The sequence below is a fragment of the Mytilus trossulus genome, chromosome 7 (assembly GCF_036588685.1).
Source record: "Mytilus trossulus isolate FHL-02 chromosome 7, PNRI_Mtr1.1.1.hap1, whole genome shotgun sequence".
Lineage (NCBI taxonomy): Eukaryota > Metazoa > Mollusca > Bivalvia > Mytilida > Mytilidae > Mytilus > Mytilus trossulus.
The window spans coordinates 82770571-82793761 of record NC_086379.1 but is presented as its reverse complement, the minus strand read 5'-3'; the positions used below and the strand labels follow the sequence as shown (position 1 = coordinate 82793761).

The window sequence follows — 23191 nt, the reverse complement described above, 5'->3', positions numbered from 1 at the left end:
TTCAGGATCTGAATTTAAATTTAATTTAGAATCTTAGGGTTCTTTGATATGCTTTATCTATACAAGTACAAACATTATTTCGATTTTGAATTTTTGGCCCTGTATTTAAGTTGGTCCACACTTAAGTCAAAAGGATTCTTAATTAAAGTTTGATTTTAACAAAAATGAAAAGTCTTTGGATTTTTTGTTTATCTAATGAATCTCTGAACACGTATTTATTTTATGATTTTGAACTCAGTTTTTAATTGGTCAAAATTGGTCCAAAATTGAATTTAGAATAATTTCAACCGCTAAAGTTGAAAAAACTTTATATTGGGTTCTTTGATATGCTGATTCTGATCATGTATTATTTGGCCAATTAAAAGTAACTTTCTGTCCGAATCTAAAATTTTAAGTTCTTAATACACATTCAATCTGTGTTAGGAATCTATGCTGTGTCAAATATTCAATCATAATCAAAATTATTTTGAGTGAAAATATTGGGAACGTAAGACAGACAGTGCCCGCAGAATTAATGTTAAAAGACTTTATTTCAGATTAAACTATACAATAATTAGCAGAGAATCATACTTCATTGGTACATAGATCAGATAACTTAAGATAGGATTACAAGGTATTAAAAAGCTGGTACCAGGTGTGGTTCTTATATATATCTATGTAGACAAACAAAAACAAGTAATCATCAAATAAATTATGATAAATGAAGTGCATTAATTTGCAACCTGATGTCCAATTGACCAAACCACTTTGTCCTTTTGTTTATGATTACTATACAGAAATTTCAACAGTTTGTAATATTTCTTATAACTTCTGTTAATATAAAGCTAATCCGCCAGTCGGGCCGCCAGTATGATAAAGATAAAGTCATCTGATAAATAAATTTCAAACATTTCTAATTTTCTAATTTAACAACAGTTTTCTTTTAGAATAATGAAAGTTAGCTTTCAATCGACAATAACTAAAATTTATGACATACAACAAAAGTATTCGTGTAGGTGTATTTGTTTGTCTGAATTTAAAATCCCAGTTACTAACAAAATGATATTTATAGTTTAGTGTGTTAACTAAGGTTAACTAAAAATAGACTAACAAGAAAACCTTTTGAATGTGTATTTCCGAAAATCTGTATTAACTGGCATAACATGATAATCATTACAAGACCACGCTACTGATTCAGGTAGGGTTTATAGTTATATATTTTTGACGACAGAAACATTGACAGAGTTTCTAAAATGTAGCCGTAAAGTGCGTTAAGATAACCCCAACATGGTCGATCCTTAGCGACATATACATTTCATTAAAACAGATATGTGACAGCGTTACTACATATCAATCGTTTAAAATCGAAAGTTAGAACTTATATACTTATTTAAAGTTACCAATGTGCCACTTGGCTATAAGTACTACAAGTCAAGTGGCACATTGATAGTAAACATGTATATTTAGAGTATATATGATTGTAAATTGGTATACATGATTATGATACATATAGCGAAGATGCATATAAAGATACATACGAAATCTGGTATTTATAATAATAAAGGAGGAGGGACTATTGGGGATCAACATAGGTCGTGTCCTGAAGAACCGCGCACATATGGTATGCACCTGGGCTTCTTAAAAATGAAGCTTTCAGTGGCCAGTCGTGTGGTCTAGCGGGACGGCTACAGTGCAGGTGATTTGGTGTCATGATATCTTAGTAGCATGGTCTCGAATCCTGGCGAGGGAAGAACAAAAAATTTGCGAAAGCAAATTTACAGATCTAACATTTAAGAGATAACTGTATTGTATTTGAAGCTTTAAGGACGTCCATCGGTAGTTTTACTGTCGCAAATTTAGTTTACCTGGCGACGCGGAGCGGAGAAAGGTAAACGGGTATTTCCGACAGTAAAACTACCGATGGACGTCCGAAAAGCTTCAAATACAATACAGTTATCCCTATTCTAATGCAAAACAAGTTTATAATTAAATTTCAATCATTATTTCACTATAAAATCTTCATTAAAGAAAATTCCGCGAAAAGATGTTATCTTCCTTGGTCCCTACACTAGGTGACGTCATAGGTATGCTTCTGCCGTCAAACATAAACACCGGGCGTTTTCTGGCTTTTGTGCCGCTTCAGAATGTAATAAAATTTGATAAAAAGAAGATTTGTAGGCGCAACAAGTGAGTTTTTTGTTTATTATTGTAGAAATAACATGTCAATACATTCCGAAATTCAAAATGTCGGCTTCCTTAGTTACAGACAAGGAGATAGAGAATTTTACGCTTGCTGTAATCCAATCAGAACAATTGTTACAAAATAATTGCATTAGAATGTTGGGTTGATGTTTAGACGAGTTGTATATAATGAATTGAAGACAATAGTTTTTAGTTTGATTGTTTTCAGTTAGGATTTTCAGAGTAGAAACCGTTTTATTAATTGTACTTTTTGCAAGTTTGATTTTTATCGCTAATTTTCAATATAATTATGTTGAAATAAAGCTACATTTTCGTCTGCTAAAATTAGTTAAATTTAGCATTATTTTCCAAAGAATTTATAACTGTGTAGAAAATAAACTCATCATAGATACCAGGGCTAAATTTAGTATATACGCCAGACGCGCGTTCCGTCTTAAAAAGACTCATCAGTGACGCTCGAATCCAAAAAAGTTTAAAATGCCAAATAAAGTACGCAGATGAAGAGCATTGAGGACCACAATTCCTAATAGTTTTGCCAAATACAGCTAAGGTAATCTATGCCTGAGGTAGAAAAGCCTTAGTATTTCAAAAATTCCAAATTTTTGTAAACAGTTAATTTATAACTATATTAAACCATATCAGTGATAATTCATGTCAGCACAAAAGTTCTAACTACTGCAGTTGCGATACCCTCGCGGAAATAAATCTCCACCAGCAGTTGCATCGACTCAGTGGTAGTAAATAAACTCATCATAGATATCAGAGCTAAATTTAGTATATACGTCAGACGCGCGTTTCGTCTTAAAAAGACTCATCAGTGACGCTCGAATCTTAAAAAGTTTAAAATGCCAAATAAAGTACGCAGTTGAAGAGCATTGAGGACCAAAATTCCCAAAATTTTTGCCAAATACAGCTGCTAAGGTAATCTATGCCTGAGGTAGAAAAGCCTTAGTATTTAAGAAAGTTAATGGCAAATCTTAACGGTAAACATAAAAACCTTCAATAGGTCAGTCTAGTCAATTAGAGTTCAAGTAAAAGTCGTCTGCACGTGCAGGTGTGGCTATTTATTTTACTTACTTTGTTTTAATCATCTCTGAGAATCAGACTCAGATTAAATTAGTGTGAAATTTTATGTCTAATGTTCAGACGTAGACAGATCGTCTTTATCATAAAGTTAACATCGAAAGCAATGTTGTAAAATTGTATTACGAAAATGATTGCATATATTGTAAATATTGGATTAAAACGTATTATTGGTTATTACTGGTTATTAACACACATTCGTTAGTTATATGATATGAATATAATAATGCTATTGGTATACCATTATCGCCGAACTCCCAAATCCCAAATCGTCGAACTTTATGTAAACAATTTATTCCACTGCAAATTTCGAATCGTCTCCGCAACATATACATGATGTACACAGCCATGTATCACCATCACTGCTGGTGATCCGATGGATAAATCTGTTGTAGAGTTATCACTGGCTCAGACGTACTTATAAATATAATTATTTTCTGTGACTGTATCTTACATTAATTTGTAGAATCCTTTACTATAGATGATTAAGCTGATCTGTAAAAGTTACATCTCCATGCCTTATATATATACCATGTACTGTAGTACGACGCTCGATTAAAACTGACGTGGAAAGGTAACACCAGGCCACCAAAAGCTTCATTTTTATGAAGCCCAGGTGGTCTTTTGGTCTAGCCGGACGGCTACAGTGCAGGCAATTTGGTGTCACGATATCTTAGTAGCATGGGTTCGAATCCCGGCGAGGGCTAAAGCAAATATACAGATCTATCATTGTTGGTTTGATGTTTAGACGAGTTGTATATGCATAATGTACACAGCCATGTATCACCATCACTGCTGGTGATCCGATGGATAAATCTGTTGTAGATTTGTCACTGGTTCAGACATACCTATATATAAATATATAAAACGTCTGAATAGTAGTCAACGATTTTCCCCACGAGGGCGCTGGGTCGTTACGAGAAACGATACATGTACACAATAAATAAATTATATAAACGCCTTAAATATATATATATATATTTTGGCCTTTCAATCTTTGATGTCATAGATATAAGACAAACATAATAAAGTTCGCCTCTTTCTCATTTTTGTGGTATGATGAGATCAAATGAAGTAGATGTTAGGACAACTTGTTTAGTGAGAATGTTTCCTATTCAATTACAATGTAAATAACATTTCAATATTTTGTACACGAAACACCGGAAACCAGTCCTTTATCATTAATAAACCTACTTGAAATAGTTCAATTTACTATATAACATTTTATATATTGAGTGAAATTTCACTAGCATTTTATAATTCGTAGATAAATAAAGGCAACAGTAGTATACCGCTGTTTAAAACCCATAAATCCATGGACAAAAAACAAAATCGGGGTAACAAACCAAAACCGAGAGAAACACATTAAATACAAGAGGAGAACAATGACACAACATCAAAATGCAACACACACAGAAACGGACCAAGCACCAGACAAAATCCAACGAGAACAACAAACATAACATTAAAACCAAACACATGAATTTGGAATAGACAAGTACCGTGTCTTACAGTGATGTGAACCAACACTCAAAAATAAGAGAAAACAAACGACACAACGTTAAAATGTAACGTTTATGTTTATCATTGGAGTGAACATGATACATATGAATCAATTGTGTAAACTGAAGATTTTTCTGTAGTAGGTTTTTCTGTGTATTGACGTCATGGCTACAGCAGACGGTTCGTCCATTACTACCTCTCCTGGAGACAGTACATTGATGGTTGTGGCATTAGACTTTGGTACCACATACTCAGGATATGCATTCTCCTTCCGTAAAAATCCTCACATGATTTTTGCTAACCAGCAATGGGATAGTGGAAAATACCACCTTAACTCGTACAAAACACCAACATGTGTTGTTATCCGCAAAGATAATCCAGAAGAGTTCTACTTTGGATATGATGCTGAAAACGAATATGCAGAAATCCAAACAGACAATGAGACGGATAAATATTTCTTCTTTGATAGATTTAAGATGCAGCTTCATTTACGAAAAGTAGGCATCAAATTTATTATCTTCTTTTTCATTCGTGTATATATTTCTGCAAATAATTACAAATAATCTGGTTCTTCATTCATTTCTGTCAATATACTTAGACTAGATAACATATGATTCTACTGCACAATAATAGCATTAAATTAACGTAAATTACATATTTTTCGAATTGATGCTTAGCGGGCTGATATGAAAAGGTTATCACATGCTTCGACTGTTATCACATGCCTTTCCGTAACGTTATCGTATGGCATTCCGGTGATACTCGACAAACTCCGGAAAATACACCTTAATGCTACGTAAAAAACATTTCTAAGTAGAGAACAAAGCAATTATTTGGACACTGGAAAGTATATTGTGTAAAATAGTAAAAAACAAAAAACAAAAACAAAAAAATATTATATAAATGTATTTTTTTACAATTTTAAACATAATTTAGAAAGTTACTTTTCCAGTGTTCATTATGCATATAAATAATTGTTGAATTATTATTTTTGCCGATTCGTTCATATTCAAATGTTTCTCTTTTCTGTTGAGGCATATGATAGAAATATTGCATATCAAATGGACTAAATTTTGGGTCCAACGTCCGTGAACTTTCACTTTTTGAACTTCTGTTTGGGAACCACGTTAAAGGTACAGCGATAAGAAAAATGCAATGTAATAATCTGATAATATCATTGATATTAATGGGGTATAATAAAGGGAAAGGATGAGGACCGAATATCTTGTTTTAAGATATGGTACATATTCATATTTCTATTTTTTTCCGTAAATTAACAAGTGTATATGATATTGATAATCTTATTCCAATACTTCCAGGATGTATCAGAAGGCATGATGATTCATGATATAAGAGGAGGCTCACTTCCGGCTATTGATGTCTTCTCCACGGCAATTCGAGCTCTGAAAGACCACGCTCTTAAACATGTCGAAAAAGGAGGGAATCATATAAAGTTAGAGGAGATTAAATGGGTTCTTACTGTTCCGGCTATATGGACAGACAAGGCAAAAACTTTTATGCGGCTATCAGCAGAAAAGGTATGAAAACATTACAATATATATATATATTGAACCGAAATAATTAATGAAAGGTTGATTTCTTCGTTTTTAATTCCAAACACATAAAACATTTGGTTGTGAGCATCAACCATTATGAACTATAGTAGCATTATTTGTCGGTACCAAAGCGATGTTTATCTGGTGGTCGAACATGAGTATACATCATTCCATGATCTCATGCATCACAAAAAAGCCTACCAGCTGTGGAAGTAAATATAAAGATGTAATGTACTACATCAAAAGATAAATTTCATGCATCCCAAGCATTTTTAGATTTACCATCATCAGAAACACCCAAAACCAAACATTTAAAAGCCAAGAATAAAACCGAATCAGTTGAGAGATATTTGACCAAAAGGACATACAATTATAGTCAAATCCATCCAAGGTAAACTTTTCTGGAGGAAGTGGAAACCTTAGTTTCTTAATATTTTACGGAATTCATTAACGAACGACTTAAGAACAGTTTGTGATCAATCATACCGAAGTATGAATAATGACATGTTTTTTTTTACAATTTTCATTTGTTGTTTGCATTACCTCCAGTCGCAAATATTTGATGCATGTTAAGGACAAGAATGAATTAAAAGTAAATACAATTTGAATAAGGTAGTTCTTGTTATTGGGGTCAACTGGGAGTAACGGCGGGAAATTTGAAAATCTTCTGTAAATAAGGGGGCATAAATTATGACTTGTGAGTATCAACAGGACAACGACGCACCTTTCAAAGTGTTATTGAAATGGTTTTTAACGTGCAGAGAGCGTGGTACTTTTTCTATACGAGGCATCGGATTTTCGTTCTCTTTCTGACCTGACTTGGCAACTTATTTGTAAATCATGCACGTACACACTTATGCCTCACTTTGACAAGAGATTGATGTCAGTCTGAAAAAGACAAAACGTTATCATATTTCTATACCGTAGTCCTCCTTTGGATTCTGACAAGAAAGGAAAGACGTATCTTTTTTATATATATCTTGAGTATGATTTTAAATATTGTATTGTTTTAGGCTGGAATATCTGGCGACAGACTAGGTATTGCTTTAGAACCAGAGGCGGCTTCTATTTATTGTCAGCATATCTATCGTAAAATGGATGACGAGTTGGGGGCCATAACTGGTCCTGTAATTGTTAAACAAGGTGCATCTTACTTAGTAGTTGATATAGGAGGTAAGTTGTCCATATTGGTATTACAATGTTACTATAAAAGTTTTTGCATCTAAGCTGAGTTGTTGAAGTCGAAGGGGATCGAGGTGTTATTATTTGAGTTGTTATTTTTTGAAATCGATATCGGGGTTACATTTGTGCATTTTTGTCGAGCCTTCGACTTTAGTCGAAAAAGCGAGACTAAGCGATCCTACATTCCGTCGTCGTCGGAGGCGTCAACAAATATTCACTCTGTTGTTAAAGTTTTTGAAATTTTAATAACTTTCTTAAACTTTACTGGATTTCTACCAAACTTTGACAGAAGCTTGTTTATGATAATAAGATAGTATCCCGAAGTAAATTTTGTAAAAATAAAATTCCATTTTTTCCGTATTTTACTGTAAATGGACTTGTTTTTTTTCTGCGGGGAAACAAAACATTCTCTCTGTGGTTAAAGTTTTTAGAATTTTAATAACGTTCTCAAACTATCCTGGGTTTGTACCAAACTTGGTAGTTTTTGGGGGGTTCGTGTTGTTTATTCTTTAGTTTTCTATGTTGTGTCATGTGTACTATTGTTTTCTGTTTGTCTTTTTCATTTTTAGCCATGGCGTTGTCAGTTTGTTTTAGATTTACGAGTTTGACAGTCCCTTTGGTATCTTTCGTCCCTCTTTTGGACAGAAGCTTGTTTATGATTATAAGATAATATCCAGAAGTAAATTTTGTAAAAATGAAATTCCATTTTTTCCGTATTTTACTTATAAATGGACGTATTTTTTTTCTGCGGGGAAACATTACATTCACTCTGTGGTTAAAGTTTTTAGAATTTTAATTACTTTCTTAAACTATCCTGGGTTTGTACAAAATTTGGACAGAAGCTTGTTATGATCATAAGATAGTATCCAGAAGAAAATTTTGTAAATAAATAAATCCATTTTTTTCCATATTTTACTTTTAAATGGACTTAGTTTTTCTGCGGGGAACCATTACATTCACTCTGTGGTTAAATTTTTAAAAATTTTAATAACTTTCTTAAACTTCCTGGGTTTGTACCAAACTTGGACAGAAGCTTATTTATGATCATAAGATTGTATCCAGAAGTAAAGTTTGTAAAAAGATTACTCCGTTTTTTCTGTAATTTACTTTTAAATGGACTTAGATTTTCTTACAATCATAAAATAGTAACAAGAGGAATATTTTTTTTGATTTTTCTTCATTGTGGTTGAGCCTGCGATTTACAGCAAAAATAGGCGAGACACTGGGTTCCGCGGAACCCTTACAAATTTTTAATGATGTCGTTGTCATAAGTAATGAAAAGATGTCGATATTAGAGTAAAGTTAATTAAGTTGGAGATATGTTATTTATTCAGGAGCCATATTTGTTCCTGTAATTGCAAAACAAAATGTATCTTTCATAGACGGTTATATAGGAGGTTTTTATCAATATAAAAATTAAGTTATCGTTATCCTACTTAGTTTGCCGATGCTGTAGGTAAGTTTCCGATATCGGAGTTATTGTGTCGATATCGAGACTGTATGGCGTTATCGGAGTTTAGTGTTATGGATATCGAAATTGAATATTGTAAGTTGTCTTTGACAGATGTTGTTTGTTGAACTTGATGGTATTTATCGGAAGTAAGTTGGCAATTGTTAAATCTTCTGACATCAGACTCAGACTTCTCTTAAATTGAATTTTAATGTGCGTATTGTAATGCGTTTACTTTTCTACATTGACTAGAGGTAAAGGGGGAGGGTTGAGATCTCATAAACATGTTTAACCCCGCCACATTTTTGCTCCAGTCCTTAGTCAAAAACCTCTAGCCTTTGTTAGTCTTGTTTTATTTTTATTTTTTGTTTCTTGTGTACAATTTGAAGTTTAGTAAAAAGTAAAATCACAAAAATACTGAACTCAGAGGAAAATCAATTTGGAAAGTCCATAATCACATGGCAAAATCAAAAAAACAAAACGCATCAAAAACGAATGGACAAGAACTGTCATATTCCTGACTTGGTACAGGCATATATGGCGTTTATTATCACGGAACTAGTATATATATTTGTTAGATGGCAAGCCGAAGGACAACTCCGGGTGTGGGAATTTCTCAATGCATGTTGGTGACCTTCTGATGTTATCTGTTCTATGGTCGGGTTGTTTTCCCTTTGACACAGTCTTCCCCATTTCCTTTCTCTATCTTAAAACTTTTAGAAAAACTAAGGATTTTCTTATTCCAGGCATAGATTACCTTAGCCGTATTTGGCACAACTTTTTGGAATTTTGGATCCCCAATGCTCTTCATTTTTGTACTTGTTTGGGTTTATAAATATTTTTGATTTGAGCGTCACTGAGGAGTCTTATGTAGACGAAACGCGCGTCTGGCGTACTAAATTATAATCCTGGTACCTTTGATAACTTTTAATATTGTAGGTAATTGTTAATATGCATAGTGAGTTGTTGATATCGGAGGTTAGTTGTCGATATTAGAGCTACACTTTGGATGTACTTTATTAATATCGGAAATACGTCGCTTGTATCGGAGGTACTTATTTTTGATATCAGTTGTAAGAACATAATAAATCTGGATCATCTACACATTCATTAAACATAAGGTCTTTCATTACCGCATTCATATTGATATCATATAATAGCTTACTTATATTTAGTTTTTACTCTGGTTGATATCTATGTCATTATCTTATCTTATCTCCTTTCTACACTATTTTGGATGATGAAATGTGAATGTATGTTTGTTTTTCTAGGTGGAACACTAGACATCACTGCCCATCAGAAGGAAATTCACAATAAGGTCAGGGAACTTTGTAAGCCATCAGGTGCAGCTTATGGAGGGACTGCTGTAGACAGAGCTTTCATGGAAATTTTCGAGAAAATCGTTGGGCCTACAGTGATAGAAAATCTTAAAAAAGAGTTCACCAGCAATTATTTTGATTTAGTCAGAGGATTTGAAATGCTAAAAAGAAAGATTGGAAATCAGAAGAGCTCTAGACCAAAAATAAACTTTCAAATTCCTTTTGCAGCATTAGATACTTTATGTAAGCGTTTCTTAGAAAAATCTTTCCCTCAGACTTTAGAAGATTCTGAATACAAAGATTCGCTGACTTTAGTTTCAGACAAGTTACAAATGGAAAAAGAACTAGTAAAAGATCTGTTTAAAAATACTACAAATCATATAATAGAAGAAATTAAGATGACATTACGAGAGGCAGAACCCGCCGATGTTACACATTTCCTTCTCGTCGGTGGATTCTCGGAGTCGGATATAGTTCAGAATGCAATAAAGGGAGCATTCCCTGACAAAGAAATAATAATACCCGATGACCCCACCTTAGCAGTTGTTAGAGGGGCGGTTCTATTCGGCCACACTCCAGACTTTGTTTCGTCCAGATTTACCAGATATGCATATGGACGGCGGATACGTCCAAAGTTCGACGAATCAAAACATGACAAGAAACGAAGCGTCAAAACAAATGGACTTTTTAGATGTAAAGACGTATTTGACCTTTTTATGAAGAAGGATACATTCTGTTCTGTAGGGACGATTCGTAATTGCCAGTACCACACGTTTGAAGAGATGCAGAAGAAGATTACTATTGCTGTTTATGTATCTGATCATGATGATACTCAGTATGTCGATGACGAAGGATGTGAGAAACTTGGGGAGCTTGTAGTCGATATTCCAAACCCAACGAGAGAGAGACGATATGTTGATGTAGAGTATCACTTCGGGGGGACAGAACTCACTGTTACAGCTAAGGTAATAGGCACACAGGACGAGCTCAAGGCTGGGTTTCAACTTATCTAATGTCAGAATGCCATACGTATAGCTTCTTCAGCATTATAACATATAGTGATATTAAATTAGCATAATAAAAGCTCTTGTATCTAATCTGTTATTTTGTTTTGACAATATGAGTTTATGGAATCAGTTTTACCCTCCACCCACTAAAATAAAAAATAAACAATACTTATGTTATTAGTAATTTTTTAAGATCACCCTCAAAGAATGAAGTATTGAGTGTTTTATCATTTATAAGAATAATAATGGATTTCATGCAAAGCTCTGATTCCTTGTCTTGCCTTGGCTAGACCCTTTGTCTTAGTTGGTTTATAAGGTCTTTATTTTTAGCACGTCTAACCCCAAGAGATCATAACGAGGAAAACCAAGAAAGGAATCGAATGAAACATCGGTTCATGCGAGGACGAGAACCTGAAATGATAAAAAGAGTGTCTATAGCCCGATAATGTTAGAAAAGAACTCTGCTATCTTTAGAGCTATTGCCGCCCAAAAGATAAATTTTAAGTTTTTTGTTAATTTCCTTGCCTTTTCTCAAAAACTAAGCTAAGTTAAAAGGTTGAATATCAAAAATGATCGTCATGTTCTTAATTATTTCTTTACACCTTTTAAAGATAGTTCTTTTATTTCATTAAAATTTTTGAAATTTAGTGAGTATTTAAAGCGTTTTCCCCAGTTTTAATTTGTTACCCCGATTTTGATTTTTGTCCATAGATTTACGAGTTTTGAACAGCGGTATACTACTGTTTCCTTTATTTACCCTAACGTTCGATTGTTTGGCTCGAAATTTTATTGAAACCATCAGACGACACATCATAGTTCATTTGGAAAACTAGGAAATTGTCGACCAAGATTTCGGGGGCTAAGTTTAAGTCTCGAAATTGTAACTGATTTATTGGCCTACATATTTATATTTATTTAAGGCTGTACCTTACATTACAGGGATATATCTCTTTAAAATAAGCTAAACGTTTTAAAAACGTCATGATGTTAAGGGAATATTAAGCTTCTCCATGATCAAAATTACTGTCGGTCAAACTGCTATATAACCAGTGTAATATGTCTGATCAAATGGTTGGTTCAAATTTTTTAATTTTTTTTATAATTTTGTCAAAGGGTCAATTGAAATACTTTGTCTAAATTTTATGAAAATTGAACAAAAACATGCTATTTTCGTGAAAGTGTTGGGTACCACCTTAATTGTCTTAATTACCACGCCTGTTATACTGCAACATTTTTGTACAACGGAAGTAAAAAAATAAACGGGATAAAAATATATGAGACGCATAAATACAGGCAACAGAAGTATACCAGTGTTCAAAGGTCATAAATCGATTCAGAGAAAACAAAACTAGTTTACAAACTAAAACCGAGGGAAACACATAAATTATAAAAGAAAAACAAACGAACGACAGGAACACTGAAGTGAATAAAACAAAAATACTGCTAACATACTTAGAAACGAACCATTTGATAACATTTGTCATATTCCTGACTTGGTACAAGAAATTTAAGAAAAATTGTGGGTTGGACCTGTTTTAATGGCTAGCCAAACCTATATGACAATTATAATAATTATCGCTGAAATGACACATTACATGACAAAATTACAGCACAAACACACGCAAGAATATTCATCACATTAATCCTTGAATTTAAGTAGCCATTTTTTTCTTCTAAAATCATGGGGCCACTATGATCATAGTGATTAATCCACATCTCTGAAGTTGCAACCCTTATAATAACTGATATCACTATATCATAAAATAAAATTGAGAATGGAAATGGGGAATGTGTCAAAGAGACAACAACCCGACCAAATAAAAAACTACATGACTACTAGTATATCAATATTGTATGTAGGTGTTATATTAGTCCGAGATTGATCTTTAACGCGCAATGGTTGTTTTGTTAAACAAGCTTTGGCCGTGTGACATCAGACCTTTCAATATTTAAGTGAAATAACAAAAATACCGAACTCCTACCAAAATTCAAAAATCTTTAATCAAATGGCCAATTCAAAAGCTCAAACACATCAAACGAATTGATAACAACTGCCATATTCCTGACTTGGTACAGGCATTTTCTTATGTAGAAAATGGTGGATTTAACCTAGTTTTATAGTAAGCTAAACCTTTCACTTGTATGACAGTCGCATTAAATTCAATTTTATTAAAACGATGTGTAAAACAAAACAAACAGACATAATATGTAAAAATGTCAAAATAGGGGTACAGCAGTCAACATTGTGTTATAGTCTAAATCAATATAAAATCATAAAATATGTAACAAAGACACACAATAGTGTAAATAGACCTAGCACAATAGCAAATTTGTAAGACAGGAACACAAAAATGTACCATAACACTATGCCGATATGTACAGAGCCACGACATATGTAACAGAGAAACACAAAACGGCATATAAACAAAGCACATTAACAAACATGTATGGACGGCAGCACAACCTCGGACAAGTGTTATATTTAAATGTCATGTAAAATTCTATATGTTTTAAAGATTTCATTTGTTATATGTTTATCCCCCTGCTTAAAATACTAAAAATGTTCATCTATTATATTGAATAAAGTAATTTCAATAGATTAATAACAATTCAACCACTAAAAACAGACTCATTGTCCGAGAATATATGATGGAAAAACCAACTAAGATTATATATATATCGAATGGAAAGTACTTTTCAACAGAATCACCTATCTCAAAATAAACATTTATTTATAAGTATTGGGAATCAACAGTCTATATATAGTTATACACAAGAAGGAAAAGTGTAATTTCTAGAAGGACAACTACGCACGTCTGTATATTGTAGGTAAGATAAAATACTGCTAGTAAATATGCATTTTCATATAAAAAAAAAGGAATTTCTCAATTGCTGGAAAGGGAGAGTTACAATAGTTAAATAAAAATGTTTGAGCAATGTATGCGATTGATCTATTATTGCAAGTCTGCTGCATTCCAGCTTTTGATTTTTTAATTTTATAAGATACTTTCTGTTTTGAATTTTCCTTGGTGTGTGGTATTTTTTCTATCACTTTTGTTAAGCTATACTCCCAACAGATTGATTAACGATTCTATCTCATTACTCGTAAAGGACCAAATATACACTTATGTCGAATATTTCTATGAACCAAACCGAATGAAAGTCAATCTTGCAGTTTTTACATTGTCGGTTTCCACTTCAAACTTATATATTTTTTTCTGATATTTTCTTCATGAAACTTCCAGCAATAGTACACTTATGTTACTTAATATATGCATTCGAATAAGTAAGTGCAAAATAAGTAATTTACCGAACAAAATAAAAACAATGGTCTACTAATATTACATACGAAATTCAAATTCATCTTTTTTTTTTAGGTATGATTAGCTAAGATAAGATTATCACCCTTTGAATTCAAAACATGACAATGTTAATAAAAAATACATTTATATTATATAAATACAGTGTAACCTGCCTAATCAGACACCTGAGTAATCCAACAGCCTGCTTTAACCGACACATTTTCATGGTCGAAAAATACACCTATCCTTGCAGACAAACCCTGAGTATTCCGACTAACTTCTTAATCCGACCTTTTTTTTTTGTCCTCCATTGTGTCACTGTTACACTGTCCATTATATACTATGCTATTTTGGAGGAGGTGATATACGTGGACGGGTTTTCTATTAACTCGTCCCCTAATTTAGACAATTTTTTATAAAATACAAAGTGGTACACAAGGTGATATAATCATTTAGTATATAATTTAAGTAATATGCGTTTTGTTTTTAACTGCAGCGAGATAAGATAACTGTTTACATATGATTCACATGTGAGACATGTACATAAACAAAGTGCATGTTACATATTGATTTAAGGAAAGGTCGGGAGTATGTCAATAAAACAGAAACACAAAACAATAAAAGGTCAACATAAAGTTTGTTTAACAGATTAAACAACAGGTGTTTACCAAATCACATACCCGATTGAAAAAATAGAATGACATCGAATTTAACAGAATATCAAAAATTTAGCGCAAACACCAAATCTTCCAACCAATATGAACATCGGTAAACAAAAATGTTGTAGTTTCTTTTTTTGCGCACACAATGCTAAGCGTGGAGTCTATAATACATTCATTTTCAACCACATAATCGATTCTACTACTGGTGGAGGTTTTATCGTCGATATACCACCAGACCAGTAGTCAGCACGACTGTGTTGACATGAACTATCATTGAATTGATCATTATTTAAAATTACCTGATAACAAAACTATGAATTTTCGAATTACCATAGCTTATATGGCAAAACATTTCGGAATGTTAGGTCGTCAATACTTTAATTAAATTGGCTTTTGAATCTGTTGTTTTGTTTGCGAAACTAATGAATCTATTTTAGACGAGATGCCCGTCTGACGTACATATTTTTTAGCCTGTATCTATGATGAGTTTATTCATTTTTTTGGACAGACACGTGCACGCATGGTTGTGTTTAGATTATTTTTTTCTGAAACCTTGCCCTGTAGGCTTAAAAAAAGAAGTACAGAAACAGATGGATATTTTAGTCCTTTTAGTATGCTCTTCATCTTGGTACTAAACTGACCTTTTAACTTTTTTTTCGAGCGTCACTTATTGTCGCATGGATACGAAACGAGCGTGTGGCGTACAAAATCAAAAACCCGATATACAATAAACGAGTTTCTCCCAAACCTATGAAACGGGAGAGGGCAAAAGTTAGTTGGTTAAACAGTTGAAATATTGATTGTTGATCTTTTACTCGATTTGAATATCTGTCATATTAAAAACTTTTCAAATTCTTTTTTAGTTCTTTGTTTTTTGCATCACTAGTAAGGAAATGAAGCTATGTTCTTGCTTGTGTTAAATAAAAGTGCCCATAGACTAAAACCTAATTGTAATTTTTACAGATAAAATCAAATACAAAGTATTTCTAAATTTAAGGTATGTGAAACTGTGTCGAGTGGTTAGTGAGGAAGTGTTAAATTATCAATAAACTGTTTGTGTTTCTTTAATTTTAAAGGTAGTGAAATAATGGCGACATCATCCGACAATACTGCACCGGATGCTACTTCGAGACCACTTATTGTAGTAGCATTAGATTTTGGAACAACGTATTCCGGGTATGCTTTTTCTTTTATTGATAAACCTCATGAAATACTAACCAATCAAGTATGGAATAGTCAAAAATACCACCTGGCGTCCATTAAAACACCAACATGTTTGCTGATAAACAAGACACAAAAAGACGATTACCGGTTTGGATACGAAGCTGAAGATGATTATTCAGACATGCAGACAGAGGAAACAGGGGAAGCTGACGAGTATTACTTCTTTGACAGGTTTAAAATGGAACTTCATGTACAACAGGTACTTGTTTAAAAGTTTCTGTTGTCTAGTAAAAGAGGGACGAAAGATACCAGAGTCAAACTCATAAATCGAAAATAAACTGACAACGCCATGGCTGAAATGAAAAGGACGAACAGACCAAAAATAGTATACACGACACAACATAGAAAACTAATGAATAAACAACACGAACCCCACCAACAACTAGAAGTGATTTCAGGTGCTCCGGAAGCGTAAGCAGATCCTGCCCCACATGTGACACCCGTCGTGTTGTTTATGAGAAAACAAATCCGGTAAATAGTCTTATTCGGCAGGTCACATTTATGAAAGGGAAGGAGATTGTAGTTACGGCGTAAGGAACATATCCGATATCATTTGTGAAACGGTTATTACATAACGGTCAACCAACTCGTGATGGCGTCGCTGGTGCTTGTTCACTCATTAGAATTTTATGCCTGTTTACCACAGTTTTTATCAGTTTCAATGACCAAAGTAAAACAAACCACACCCGTTTATTTTTATCGATGATTCTGATGTGTAGCATATGTGTTCTAAGCCTTAATTGGAAATTCAAGTTATTAGTTATACAAGTCAGTAATGGAAATAAAAAAGGTATTTATTTGTAGTAGGGATGCCAAATCATTACTATATATATTTTACGGGGTTCATCCACACTTATATTACAACAAAACGTGTGATTTCATCTAACGTCAAAATTGGAAACTGGCACAAAAACAAGGGAAATCGACATTTAAGTTTGTACAATTTCAAAAAAACTGGGTGGGTAGTTCGAATTGTTCGCCAGAAGCAATATGTATACAAAAGATATCAAACATACCCATCGATATTATAGGACGTTTCAGAGCAAATGTTGTTATACGATGTGAAAGGCCAATCTCTATCAGCGATAGAAGTGTTTTCAACAGCCATAAAAGCACTCAAAGATCATCTAAGGACTAATCATATAGAGAAGAATATGAGGGACATCAAAATGCAAGATATAAAATGGGTATTAACTATTCCAGCAATATGGAGCGCAAAATCAAAGCTCTTTATGAGACGATGCGCAGAAAGGGTAAGAAAAAAAACCCAATTATAATTAAAGTCTATTGCATTGGGATTTTTATGTTATATCTAAACATATCAATTTTATAACTTCACGTTGTACATATGTAAAATATATTTCAAATATTTAGGGCTATTTAAAAAATAACTTTTCTCTTATTCTCGGATATTCATTTATATATATATATCGTTTCATCAAGAAAAAAACGACGATACCTGATGTCTTATACAGAAAGAACACATCTTTTTGCAGATCATTGGTTAATATAGTCTACAAGTCACGTGAGAAACATATTCCACATCGAATCTCGTGCATAACAATATTTCCCAGTAACGGAAGTCAAATGTTAGATAATTTTTGAAAGCGGGCGGTGAGCCTCAAGTTTTTACGTTTGAAAATTTAACAGCCTCGAGTGGAGACATTTGTTCTACATTTGGTTTATAATCTTACATAGATAAGCAATAAACCTAGATGCTTTAGTAAAGATTCGTTTCATGTATCGAGGAAGCTTAGCCATAAAAGAATGAAATTAGCGATTAGGATGAACTTTATAAATATAAACGTCTGCTGTTTGGAACTATTTTCCTCTGTCGTATTTGTTTGTTTAATCAATCGACGATGTAACAATGATAGCTATGTTATTGAGTTACGTAAGATGAACAATTTCTCATAATTAGTAGCTTTTTAGGCTGGTATACAGAGTAACAGACTATGTTTAGCCTTAGAGCCTGAAGCAGCGGCGTTATATTGTCAGCATCAAAAACGCACTATTGACGAATATGAAGTGAGAAGCATTGCAAAGATAGACCAAGGATCAAATTATTTAGTAATTGATATTGGAGGTCAGTATTCTTATACTTGAATTCAACAATAAAAAACTAAGAACAATATATTTCATTTCGTTTGAAACTCGATTTTCTCCCGTTTGCTACTTGTAGGACTTATATAGATTGAAACTATAAAAACAGTTCTTAAACTAGTTCTACAAAAATAAATATTTATAAAGTTTGATGTTAGGTACATACATGTAAGACACGAGAAAAAAAATCGGTGGGTTTTATAGTAATTTATTAAAATTGGAATTTAAATTATAAGTATCGAAAATGCTCACAACGTTTCGAAGTTAGTTACATTGGTTTATTTATAGATGCTGCTATGTTTATTACATAGTATTTATATGTTGTTTGAATTGAAGAAAATCTGTGCAATTAAGTTAACTAATATTGTATTGCAAGAGAAAATTATATGTGAATATGAGCAACTAATCCTATGTCTGTGTTTGTCCTGTTTATAGTCAATTTAATTTAGAGTTGAAATAGTTTAAATTCGGGCATTCAGGAAAAGGGAGAATTAATTTTTATTACCAGACCCCTAAAAAGATCAAACAAAACGAATCATTAAACCACCCAAAGTTTCTGAGATGAAACTCGGGGTAGGGGTCTTTGTTTTTAGTTTCTGAGTGGTATCTTCAATTCGGAATGTTAGCAACCTTGTCGGTTTTTTTAAATTTTATTTTGCCAAGGGGTTGTCACTGTTTACATGACTTTTGGGTTTAAATTTTCACTGTGATATTTTCCACCTTAACTTAGTCAAATTTGTCCTTTAAATAGTATTTGCATTGTAGATAAAAGACAATGTACTCACTTTCACTAATAAGAGTAAAATAATGTCTGTGTTTTTCAGGTGGAACCATAGATATTGTAGCACACAAGAAGTTAATACATGACAAAGTTGAAGAATTATGTTCAGCATCAGGTAACCACTGCGGAGGTACACGTATCGATCGGGAATTTATGGAAATGATGGAAACTATCGTTGGAAAAAATGTGATGGAGGGACTTAAAAAGGAATATACTTTGAATTATTTAGATTTCATGCGAAACCTTGAAATATTTAAAAGAGGTGTTGGTAATGTGAAAAAGTCAACAATCAATATGTCTATACCACTAACGGTATTAAATGATCTCTGTAAAAAATTTGACAAAGGATCATTTTCTGAAGCTGTTAGTCAATCAGCTTATAAAAACGATTTGAAAATCAAAGGCAATGTACTACAGGTCAAAATGACACTTGCAAGAGAAAAATTTAAAAGCATAACTGACGAAATAGTGAAAGAAATTAAAAATGTACTCACACGTGTTGAAGGTTCGACGATTGATACGCTTTATGTTGTTGGCGGATGTTCGGAATCAAGTATAATACAAGAGGCTATAAAGGATTCTTTTAAGGACAAACGAATAGTTACGCCCGAAGAACCGACCCTCGCAGTTTTAAAAGGCGCTGTTTTATTTGGTCATACACCAGACTTTGTTTTATCAAGGGTAACAAGGTTTGCATATGGACGACGTATACGTCCTATTTTCAACGAGTTGGAACATGATACCAATCGAAAAGTAGAAAACGATGGAGAGTTCCGTTGTATAAATGTCTTTGATCTCTTAATGAGAAAGAATACACACTGTGCAGTGGGATGCACACACTCAATAGAATATCACACGTATGAGAGAAACCAGGCTAAGGTAACAGTCGCTGTTTACGTGTCGAAAAATGATGATACTAAGTATATAGATGAGGAAGGTTGTGAGAAACTTGGGGAGCTTGTAGTAGATATACCAAACCCAACAAGTGAAAGACGATATGTTAATGTCGATTTCCAGTTTGGTGGAACGGAACTGGTTGTCACAGCTACTGTGGAAGGAGAAATGACGCCGTGTACTGCACACTTTGAATTGATATAACCAGTTATAAGAAACCATGTTTGAAAGTAAGAATGCAGTCAAGCAATGCTGCCCATTCCATGACAAACATTCTGTTCAAAAATAATATGAACTAGACTCCCAAACTAGGTTCATTTTAGAATATATGATACTTATAGATGATTGTTGATAATCTGAACGAGATTGGTTTTCTCGCTAGAGTCGGTACAGACCAATGATACTCTTTCGATCGCTATTTTATCTACGACACCATTGTAAATTCATGTTAATTGCATCAGCAACGCCAAGTTTCGAGCGATAATTTTCCATCTCAACCGATTAGCATGATATGAAAAATTATCACAAAAAAGATCAAAAGAAAAATGCACAAAATAGCAATAAATTAACTTTCTATTAGTTAATCCTTTAGGCATCTTCTCAACTTTGTCTGATTAAAGGAATTTCAAACTTTGTATTAATACCTTAAAAACGGAACTTGTCAGTTGAAAATTTAGTTTAGGTTAGTATGTGTTTTGTATAATATGAAATGAATTCTTTTAATTAGTTTGTAGAAGATAATGATTATCTCTCTTTAAACGAAGAAAGACATTGTCATCTTTGTACAAACTTAAGATATATAGTTCAGTGTTCAAGGCTCATAAATCAAAGTGATTGGTTTTAATCAACTTGTTTAATAGTCCGTTCATTGTTTATATAAACCGGCACTTATATAAGTTTGATCCTAACAATTATTAATTGATTGCGTGATATGATGTGTCTGTGCCTTAAAGTCATAAGAAACCTCAAATTAAAAAAAAAATGCATATGTTTTTTTATAACTAAATGGAGAGTTTTCATTATACAACTTATGTACATATACTTTTTTCTGAGGGAAATTCTTTAATTTGTCCACATTTTGTAGAAGTTTACTTATTCTTTATTGCTTGCTTCCAGGAAGCAATTCGCCGACATATTTTCCGTGTGCATAGTGACCCGAGCGTAACCCTCCTCGTAAAAATCCGGTGATCGCAATACGCATGGATCTGTCATTGAAATAAACAAATACCTGATTATACATGTTAAACACGTGCTCAATACCCATGCTTTTTTGTGATTTGTTTACTATAATGTGATAATCGATAAAACTCGGCTTCAAAACACGGCATTTAATGAGCAGCCATATTTGTTAAATCATAACAAACAGAGAGAAAACAAATTGACAATTTTATGATATATTTGCGAAAATAATGATCAAATCGTGCACAAAGGACTAAGTTTATGATATATACATACATTGGTTCAAGAATTGGATAAAGATTATTTTTCACAACTCACTCGTTTAATATGACTTTAACTAACTAGCGACATGTTTTTACAGTCTTAGATCTTTAAACACTTTAACAGTCGTATTATTATCGATAATATTACCGATTTACTTCTATTTCCGACTGTGACATTTTGTCTGACTACTGGTTGACAAGGCGGATGACACATACACAGCAAGAGACGCGGACCAAAAAATGTGTGTCTAGATGTTGTATAATGCATGTTGTTTATAAAATTTGTGTACTTCGAAGATCAATTTAGATGTTGTTTCTTACGGAAATAAAGTACTATTATTTCATAACTTCGTCGTTTTGGGATTTTTATTTTGATAACAAGCTTTTGAATATCTCTGTTAAAGTACGTTATGGTTTTTCTAGACTCGGCACGTTTAGAACTTGACATACCATAGTGTCGCTTTGGCAATGATGTCTTTGGCTCTTTTTTGCGTTAAATATATGTCTTAGTTATATAAAAAAAAGAAGATGTGGTATGATTGCCAATTAGACAAATATCCACAAAAGACCAAAATGACACAACATTAACAACTATAGGTCACTGTACGGTCTTCAACAATGAGCAAAGCCCATACCGCATAGTCATCTATAAAAGGCCCCGATAAGACAATGGTAAACAATTCAAACTGTATATCTCACATACTCTTTTTTTGTCTATATATGCAATTTCGTTTTAATGTTGACATATTTGTTTGTTTGATATCGATTAGGATTGTCAAATGCAATGTTAACTGCTTTACCCCTATTCTTGACATTTTGATTCATTGAATTAAATGCGACTGGCATGCGAGTGAGAGGTTGAATTCAACACTCAAAGATATAAAAAAACAAATAATGTTGCTAAGTATCTAAACAATTAACAAAATTATTATTTACATGAAAAACAAGAGTCTTTAAAGAGCCTGTCACTCACCTTGATATATATTCATATTCAACAAATGACACTCTCCAACATCGTAGATGACAAACGTATTCAATAATGTTTGTTTTGTTGATCTTGTATTGCTAATCATTTAGTTTGTTATTTTCTGTTATTTTTTTTTAGTTTTTTGCTCAAAACTCAAAAGAGGGTAAGAAAAAACAAAATTAAGGGCAATTATTCCTTTGAAGAGTGACAGTCTACTAACTATATCGACATAATTTGACTTGGGAATAGTCTAAATCTTGTCTGGCTAATCAGGTTTGCTCTTATCTCATATAAGACACAATGCAAAAAAATAAATTGTTAACATGGTCATTAAAAACTTCATTAAGAATCCATCGAGGGATTTCCACATTTATGTGTTATTTGTAGTTCTTTACGTGCTGATAAAAGGTAAAATCACAAAAATATTGAACTGAGAGGAAAATCAATTCGGAAAGTCCATAATGACATGGCAAAATTAAAGTACAAAACGCATCAAAACAAATGGACAAGAACTGTCATATTCCTGACTTGGTAC

General features: G+C 32.9%; 2 protein-coding genes across 4 annotated transcripts; both read left to right on the top strand.

Annotated features, from left to right (window-relative positions):
* Positions 1-1040: 1040 nt before the first annotated feature.
* LOC134725998 (heat shock 70 kDa protein 12A-like) lies at positions 1041-11376 on the top strand. 3 transcript variants are annotated; one of them, XM_063590348.1, is made up of 5 exons: positions 1041-1177; positions 4911-5264; positions 6087-6305; positions 7337-7496; positions 10227-11376. In XM_063590348.1, the coding sequence occupies exons 2-5, from the start codon at positions 4932-4934 to the stop codon at positions 11285-11287; spliced, it is 1773 nt and encodes a 590-aa protein (XP_063446418.1). In that variant the 5' UTR covers positions 1041-1177; positions 4911-4931; the 3' UTR covers positions 11288-11376. The 3 variants fall into 3 exon arrangements, with proteins under 3 accessions (XP_063446418.1, XP_063446417.1, XP_063446419.1); XM_063590347.1 differs by having other exon boundaries at positions 1044-1177; positions 4908-5264; XM_063590349.1 differs by lacking the exon at positions 4911-5264 and having other exon boundaries at positions 1086-1177.
* A 4949-nt stretch (positions 11377-16325) lies between these two features.
* LOC134725997 (heat shock 70 kDa protein 12A-like) lies at positions 16326-21980 on the top strand. Its single transcript, XM_063590346.1, has 4 exons — positions 16326-16668; positions 17501-17722; positions 18402-18555; positions 19397-21980. The coding sequence occupies exons 1-4, from the start codon at positions 16333-16335 to the stop codon at positions 20449-20451; spliced, it is 1767 nt and encodes a 588-aa protein (XP_063446416.1). The 5' UTR covers positions 16326-16332; the 3' UTR covers positions 20452-21980.
* The last annotated feature ends 1211 nt before the right edge of the window (positions 21981-23191 follow it).